General features: G+C 45.3%; 1 protein-coding gene across 1 annotated transcript; it reads left to right on the top strand.

Moving 5' to 3' along the window:
• Positions 1-2,260: 2,260 nt before the first annotated feature.
• On the top strand, positions 2,261-5,573 carry LOC123164025 (MDIS1-interacting receptor like kinase 2-like). Its single transcript, XM_044581449.1, has 2 exons — positions 2,261-5,018; positions 5,139-5,573. Exons 1-2 carry the CDS (start codon positions 2,261-2,263, stop codon positions 5,486-5,488), a joined length of 3,108 nt encoding a protein of 1,035 aa, XP_044437384.1. The 3' UTR covers positions 5,489-5,573.
• Positions 5,574-8,603: the final 3,030 nt, after the last annotated feature.

Raw genomic sequence — 8,603 nt, 5'->3', positions numbered from 1 at the left:
GCCGGGAAGAGGATGTGTTGGCTGGCCGCTGGAGGAGGGAAGGGTGGGTTGCCCTCCAGGGTTGGTCATGGCGATCGTGGAGGGGAAGGACCGTAACTGGTGTCTGATACCATGAAGTTTGGTATGCTTTCGTTGAAATCACAAGTACAAGAGGAGGGGGGTACATATAGGTTGCTGGCGCAACAAGACTAGAGTCGTGGAGCTGATCGTGTGCTCGATCGTGGGCAGATGGGCGGAGACCGAGTCCAGCGGTCTAACATACATCACCGGCGATCCACAAGGAGCCTTGAGCAGCAGGAGAAGGACCACCCACTTCTGCTGATGCCGTGGCGTGAACTGCCGAAGCTTAACCTCATAGGCTCGGACTTAGCAGGCCAAATAACCTCTTCTCTTGGAAACATGGCATTCCTTGGAATGCTCGACCTTGAGTGGAATAACTTCGTTGGCCCCATATCTATCCTTGGCTGTCTCCAACAGCTGCACACACTTTGAAACTAGGTGACGACAATTGCAACCGACAATGCCTTCGACAAGGAGACAGCGCCTAAGGCGCCGCCATCGCCCGCCATGATCGAGTCAGCACGGTTTTCACAGGAAATCAAGGCACTCCAAGCCAGCAGCAGGCCGGATCGGCGCTGAACTACGTCGTGACGGCGCACGCAGCCACCACCGCCCGCCCTGTCCGCGCGAGAGAAGAGAGATAGACAGCTAGGGATGGGAGTGAGCATTGGGAGTGAGGGCCGGCCCAATCGCTTCGGACATGGCCGTTAGTGCCTCGGCGTCGCCGCTGTCGGCCCACAAGTGATCGGCCATGTCAAAACACTCTCAGAAAACGAATCAGTGTTTTCTGTCACTATCAAAATTGTGGCGCGATGCAAAATGTCACGTTTTTTAAAGTGGTGGTTTTACGAGAGTTATGATGTTAATGTGGTGGTTCTGTGCATTTTTTACTCTCCTAACTCATTATTTCTAACACATTTAGCTGTTTCTGCACTTGACTTAGGGGTAAGAATATCATGGATGGAATGAAGCACCATTTCATATGGTTTTGGGAAGAACAAAATTGGCAATGGTCCATATATTATCCTGCGTGATTACAGAATTGTCTCGTTTTCGTTATTCATCGAACTGTAATCTGTGGCCACACGCTAGCATTTTTTATCAAAAAATGCTAGCGTTTTGTTTGTGATGTTGACTACTTCCTCTATAGTACTTGTTCCTGCAAATTTGCGGATGTTCAAACGAGTTGGCAACGTTACATAGCAGCGATCCATGCTACTCCAACAACAAATACTGTGTGTGTGTATGTAACAAGTTGTAGACTTGATAAGTTAAACACTATACGTGAGGAACGCAGGGAAGACTTGGCTCGATAACTTATGACACTCGTGAATGGCATCAGTCAGAGCACGCTGATAGCGTGTGAGAGTAGAAAAAGATATGTTTAGTGAATGGTCAAGTGTTCATTATTGACCAAGCGTTATAAGTCAACCAATATGAGCGGGTGCTGCCGTTAGCATTACTACCTCGATTACTTTCTCACATTGGCTAGTGATCAATAATTAAAATGTAGTCACCATCACCAACAATAGAAATGGGTCTCATAAGCAACATTAGCATGGATGTGTGCATCGCAATAATGCAGAGGCTGGGGGTTTCGACCTCCTTTTCAAAAAAGAAGGATCTGAACAATCTCACATGCACTTGTGTCAATAGTCTTCGTCCCAAAAACTTGTGTCAATAGTGATCAATAATGGAAATGGAGCTACCATCAGTGGCCACCATCAACCGGCACCGATGCACGTCCCGGGCTGCCCAGGAATATCCAAGCGGGAGGAGTAAATTTTTGTGGAGCAAGACCCAGAGGTCGTTGCAGCGATGCCTTGGCTTTGAGTGTTTTTTTCTGCAAATTTGTCAACGCTGGCGAGCCAGGTAGGGAGGTCGTTGGTCTTCCCCTAGTACGTAGTTTAGGTGAAAGCCAGGCGACACATTGATTGGAAAAATGTGATCGTCATGCAATTTGCTTGACGAATTCAAAGTTTTCCGGTGACTAGACTGTGATCGTGATGCCGAGTCTAGTCAATGGATTAGATGACGAGGTGGTAGATACTCCATATCTCTTCACAAGCTACCAAGGACATGAGTGGCTGATCATTTACCTACTGCGTGGACCTAGCATGCTACAAGGCACAAGCTCTAAGTACTAGTACACCTCTCGCCAACTATCGGAGACATTTCCATCAAAACCAAAATGCTAGTCATGGAGACGGAGCGACCCAAAGTGCTCGCCTCTCTCGCCGCACTTCTACTGCTGCTGCTGATCACGGTCGGCGCGCTCGTGCCGGACATCGGAGTACAAGCAAGAGCACTCCTTGTCTGGAAAGCCAGCCTCAGCAACCAGAGTCAGCAAGCCCTGATGTCCTGGGAGAACGCCTCCACGCTCTGCAGCTGGCACGGCGTCAGCTGCACGGTGCACCAGCGCCGGCCTGTGATCAGCGGTATCTCCCTGAGGGGGATGCAGCTTAGAGGGACATTGGAGTTGCTCAACTTCACAGTGCTGACGACGCTGACAAGTCTCGACCTCTCTCACAACTACCTCTCCGGGGGCATCCCTCCAGGCATCGAGACTCTGGAGGAGCTCCAAAGTCTGCTACTGCAAGGCAATCAGATAAGAGGCTCGGTACCACTAGATAAAATGAGTAGCAACCTTGTGACCCTCAACTTGTCACTCAATCATTTAGTTGGTCACATCCCTTCTGAAATAGGCCACCTAACTCACTTAGTCACATTAGATCTGTCTAGCAATAATCTTTCTGGCTCAATCCCAAGCAACATCGGTGGTTTGACAAAACTCGCCACCTTGAATCTTTGCCAAAATGAACTTTCAGGGCAAATTCCACAAGAATTAGGTTACCAAGTGAACTTAGAGGTCTTGGATCTTAGTGAAAACACACTCTCGGGTTCCATCCCAGACATCTTAGGGAATTTGACAAAACTCAACAGCTTGTACCTTTGGGACAACAAACTTTCCGGACAAATTCCACAGGAATTAGGTTACCTTGTGAACTTAGAGGGTTTGTCTCTTCAAAAAAACATACTCTCAGGTTCCATTCCAAGAAATTTATGTAATTTGACCAAGCTCACTTTCTTACGCCTTTGGGAGAACATACTTTCTGGTCAAATTCCACAAGAATTAGGTAACCTTGTGAAGTTAGAGAATTTGGCTCTTCAAGATAACACACTCTCTGGTTCTATCCCAATAACCATAGGGAATTTGACAAACCTCACTCTCTTGTACCTTTACAAGAACCAACTTTCGGGACCTATACCTCAAGGAATTGTCAAGTTATTGAGTCTGGTTAAGTTGGACCTCGCTTTTAACAACCTATCAGGTGCCTTGCCATTCAACCTCTGTGTGGGAGGTCAGCTACAACATTTGTCTGCTACTAGCAACAACTTGGTTGGACCCTTACCATCAAGCTTGCTAAGTTGTAAGAGCCTAGTAAGGGTTCGACTTGAACGAAATAACCTTGAAGGAGATATCACCGGGATGGGAGCTTATCCAAATCTTCTCTATATTGATGTCAGTTCAAACAAATTGTTCGGCAGATTATCTCATCTTTGGGGTGGGTGCTACAAACTTACTGTGTTACGTGCATCAAACAACAATATAACTGGAGTAATACCATCAAGTATAGGGAAATTAACTCAGCTGGGGATACTTGATGTTTCATCAAACAAGCTTGAAGGACAGATTCCAAGAGAAATAGGCAATCTAACGATGTTGTTTAACCTGAGCCTTTCTGGTAACTTGCTCCAGGGAAATATGCCACAAGAAATTGGATCGCTGAACAACTTGGAGTATCTAGATTTCTCATCAAACAACCTAACTGGGCAAATACCAAGATCAATTGAGCATTGCCTAAAGATTCACTTTCTGAAGTTGAGCCACAATCACCTAAATGGTACAATTCCTATTGAACTTGGGATGTTAGTAAACCTACAAGATATGTTGGATCTAAGTGACAATTCAATTGTTGGCTCTATTCCAAGTCTGTTAGATGATCTTGGTATGCTTGAAGCCTTGAATCTTTCTCACAATGCACTGAACGGTAGCATACCACCATCATTTCGGAGCATGACCAGCCTCCTATCCATGGATGTGTCATACAACAAACTAGAAGGGTTAGTGCCACATACTAGGTTTTTCGAGGAAGCTCCAATCAAATGGTTCAGGAATAATAAGAAATTGTGTGGTGTTGTGAAAGGTTTGCCCCCTTGTGACCTTCCTCGAAGTAGTAAACAAGGGAAAAAGTCTGGTGCTAGTTTACTAGTTATTATTCCAGTTGTTATATCTTTTGTGTTTGTCATTACACTAGTAATAACATGGCATTGCAAAAGGAAGAAAAATAAGATAGAAACAACAAATGAAGTACAACAGACCATGATGTTCGCCATCTGGAACTTTGATGGGGAATATGTATACAAGAAAATTGTTGATGCCACAAACAACTTCAGCAAAGATTTTTGCATCGGATCTGGAGGGAATGGATCTGTCTATAGGGCTCAGTTAGCAACAGGTGAATTATTTGCAGTGAAGAAGATCCATGTGGCAGAAGACGATGAGCAATTTAACCGTGAAATACACTCGCTGATGCACATTCGACATCGCAACATTGCAAAGTTATTTGGTTACTGCTCTGCAACTCAGGGGAGATTCCTTGTATATGAATACATGGGCAGAGGGAGCTTAGCAGCATCTTTAAATTGTCTGGAAACTGCAGTTGAAATGGATTGGACGAGGAGGTTAAATATTGTTAGGGATGTTGCTCATGCTTTGTCATACATGCATCACGGTTGCTTCGCGCCGATAGTCCACAGAGATATAAAGAGCAGCAATGTTTTGCTTGATCTTGAATTTAAGGCTTGCATCTCGGATTCTGGTCTAGCAAAAATACTAGATGTGAATGGATCAAACTGCACAAATCTTGCCGGGACCAAAGGATATCTTGCCCCAGGTAAAATTATATCATTATGTTGGTACTTTTAGATAAACATACTAGAAGAGTTTTTATTGATCAATGCACTTAGATGATAGAGGTAGCAAAATTTACGCTCGAATGTTGATATTTCTTCAGAGCTTGCATACACAACAAAGGTGACCGAGAAGTGTGATGTTTATAGCTTCGGAGTGCTGGTCCTAGAGTTGTTCATGGGACATCACCCAGGTGATTTCCTTTCATCCATTGTTCACAAAACTACCTTACTTCGCAATTGGCTGGACACACGGCTCCCACTCCCGGGACCTGAGATCGCAAGTGAGATGTTTCAAATGATCGTCGTCGCTATTCGGTGCATAGAGCCAGATCCATCACACCGTCCAACAATGCAACAAGTACTCAAGGTGCTGTCAACAGTTGAACGGTCACCTGCTGATCATCTTGATTATCTCCAAACCGGCATTGTCATCCCTGCCTGCTGGTCATGAATGTTCATGTGGCTAGCACATTGTTGTTTCTTTCCTTATGATTACATAGCCTCTATGGTTGGTAATTTGTTTTCTTCCTTACCCTCATGCCCTGTAGCTATTGTTTCGCAATTAGCTAGATATGAATATTTGTATACAAGACAGAGCTCCTGCTATTTCTTCAAAATCATTAATGAATAATCCATTCACATCCTTGTGTCGGATGCCTCCTTTTGGATCCTATGAACATTATAAGATTCTCAAGCCATGGGCTGCTGCCTCTCACTTGGGGCTTATAAACAAGAATAAGATGGGTACAATGAAGCACCATATGGAACAGAGCGGACGCCGTTGTTGCCATGTGGCGGAGATGATTTGATGAGTTCATATGCTCGGCAAAACAGAGGGCTTTGTAACATGGTGAACAGTAACAAAAAAATCGCCGTGGGTGGGGCGCTGTCTAGGCCGCCACAGCGGTACAGCCTCATGACAATCCTGTGGTGTTGCCATTAAGTACTGTACCGAAGGGTTCGTCGTTTGGACCGATAACTTGTTCCCTTCCAAAAATTTCTACTAGGTTGTATTCAGATGATTGCTACAGTAGTTCATAAATGGGTTGATGCAGTCCTTGTTACATAGAGATAAACTGATTCTGTGAGCTGATATACACACGTGGGCGTCTCTCCGGAGCAGAGTAGCGCGTGCGCGGGCACACACACAGAGATGCCGGAGAGAGACAGAGAAAGATGCTGGAGCAGATAGTTCTGCCTGGCGTCATGGACATCCCGTCGCAGAGCTGGAGTGGAGTTGTCTCGGCTTGGTCTCTAAGAGGCTGTTCGGCAACCCGCCAGCTCCAAAAATCCCGGGATCCACGGAGTAGCTATTTCCTCGCTCCGCTGTTTTTACCTGCAGCTCCGGGAGCGGAGTTGTGTGGAGCGGAGGGGCTCCGAACAGGTCCTAAGTGTTGGGTTTGTACCTAGCTACTCCCTCCGTCCCATAATGTAAGACGTTTTTTAACACTACTGTAGTGTTAAAAGGTATCTTATATTATGGGACGGAGGGAGTAGCTAAGTAGCTAGGGTATGCCGTAGATTCGGCGCTGAAGATCGAGTATTGCACAGTTTAGTGTGCATTCTATTGTACTTTCTAAAAAGAAAGAGGGGATATATATCAGTCGCCATTAGCATCTCTGTCCATCTGCCCCGTGGTTGGAGCATTGGCGTGAGGAGGCAAATATTCAGAGTTCAGAAAACATAGCAAAAGCAGAGGATGCTTACTAGTACATGCTTATGATTCTTCGGATTTGGTTCGCCAATCTGAGCGCGTGCTTTTTGAAAACATGTTTACTATGTTATACGGTGCGTGTGGAAAATGTTGTTGCAAAGCTGACCCTTGTTTTCGGAATAAATGAGGGGATGATCCCAGTCATCAAAGACGCAGCTGCATTGGCCACTTTGATCGTTACGGAAATTACATGTTGTACAGTGCAGGTAGACACACTTGTGCCGCTTATTTTGAATGAAATGAAAATGGAGTAACGGGCCGGCGTTTGGGCCGGGATACGAGATTTGAAGGAAGGGAGCCTGCCCTGAAGAAGAATATAATAGTCATGGTTGAAGATGCTTGCAGATTCGTCAGGTAGTAACCCAATTTTTCAAGTTAGCGCTAGATACATCCATTTAAGGGACAAGTTTGGGACAAACTTTTTGGGACGGTGGGTGTATCAAACAAGAAATGTAATGTAGTTTTAGCATGACGAAACATGCAGGTAGTGATATGATTCATATCAAACTAGAAAGATAAGCTAGTTTTAATATGACGAAATATGCAGGCATTGTGTGCCTGACATTGACGCTAGTGCTCACTGTCAACTTTTGGCTTTGGCAAATATTGCTTGCCCATTGGCTATGCACACTCATAGTTTTGTAACATGTTGGTTGGTTGTCACGTCAGTAACTAGAACCTGACGTGTAGAGTTGAAGTGTATTGTTTAGTGCCTGGCGTATCATTACCGGAATCGAATTGTTAGCCCAGTGCCAAATAAGGACGAAAAACACTTGGCAAAGGACTCGGCATACACACTTCCAGCAAAGTGTCAAAACCCAGAACATGGCATAAAAAAGACCAGATGGAACAAAGCGGACAGGCAGCGTTGTTGCCACGTGGCACAGATGATTTGCCAAGTTCATCTGCTCGGCAAAAGAGAAGGCTTTGTAACATGATGAACAACAACAACAAAAATCGCCATCGGTGGGGCTGCGTGACCGCGTGAGGAGGCATGCATCATCTCTGCGCGTCTGCCCCGTGGTCGGAAGGTGGAAGATTGTTTCTCAGGCCCCAAGTCGGGTCGACCTGAGGCCCGAAACCTGAAGCTACATGCAAGTATTCAGATTTCAGAAAACAGAGCAAAAGCAGAGGAAGCAAACTAGATGCAAATATTCAGAGTTCAGAAAAACAAAGGAAAGCAGAGTAAGTTCAGCTTATGCCGCTGGAGCTCAATAGAGTTTGCAACCCAGGACCTTGGTTCGGAAGACAGACTTAATTAACAGCGTCATCATCAAGGGATCTCCCGAAGGTCACATTCCTGTTGAGGATTGTACAGATCCTGAATACATAAATTCAGAAACAAGCACATTACTTACTGCCTGTGCCTCCTCTGGAAGTCTGATTTTTCTGCTAAAGGATTCCTTTTGGGTGATGTTTCTTCGGGTTTGGTTCGCCAATCTGAGCCTTTTGTTTGGCAGGCTGCGCGTGCTTTTTGAAAACATGTTTACTGCTTGGATTCTGCAGCGCGTGTGGAAAATGTTGTTGCAAAGCTGACCCTTGTTTTCGGAATAAATGAGGGGATGATCCATTCCCAGTCGTCAAAGACGCAGCTGCATTCGCCATGTCAGATCTTGCCACTTTGATCGTACATGATTTACTTGTCGGGATAAATTAGGCTTTGAGGGGTGGCTTTTCATAACAGACTGCAGCAGCACGGTTCAAGATAACACTTCTAAGGTTCCCTGGTGACGTGTTTCCAAAAACAGAGGCTGGTATAGTCCTTGCGGTTGCTGATAGGCACATCAATTACCTTTTTTTTTTTTGTTTTCTTTGAGTTCGATTTCCTCCGGTCTTTCTTTCCTTTAACTGT

Source organism: Triticum aestivum, chromosome 7D (assembly GCF_018294505.1).
Source record: "Triticum aestivum cultivar Chinese Spring chromosome 7D, IWGSC CS RefSeq v2.1, whole genome shotgun sequence".
In the NCBI taxonomy this organism is placed as follows: Eukaryota; Viridiplantae; Streptophyta; class Magnoliopsida; order Poales; family Poaceae; genus Triticum; species Triticum aestivum.
This window is presented reverse-complemented; position numbering and strand designations above follow the sequence as displayed.

What these genes read in the sequence shown, in the direction of transcription:
- LOC123164025 (XM_044581449.1), top strand. Translation starts at nt 2,261, where the DNA reads ATGGAGACGGAGCGACCCAAAGTGCTCGCCTCTCTCGCCGCACTTCTA. An exon ending in CAAAGGATATCTTGCCCCAG is followed by an intron (nt 5,019 to 5,138) that starts GTAAAATTATAT and finishes ATATTTCTTCAG; the next exon opens with AGCTTGCATACACAACAAAG.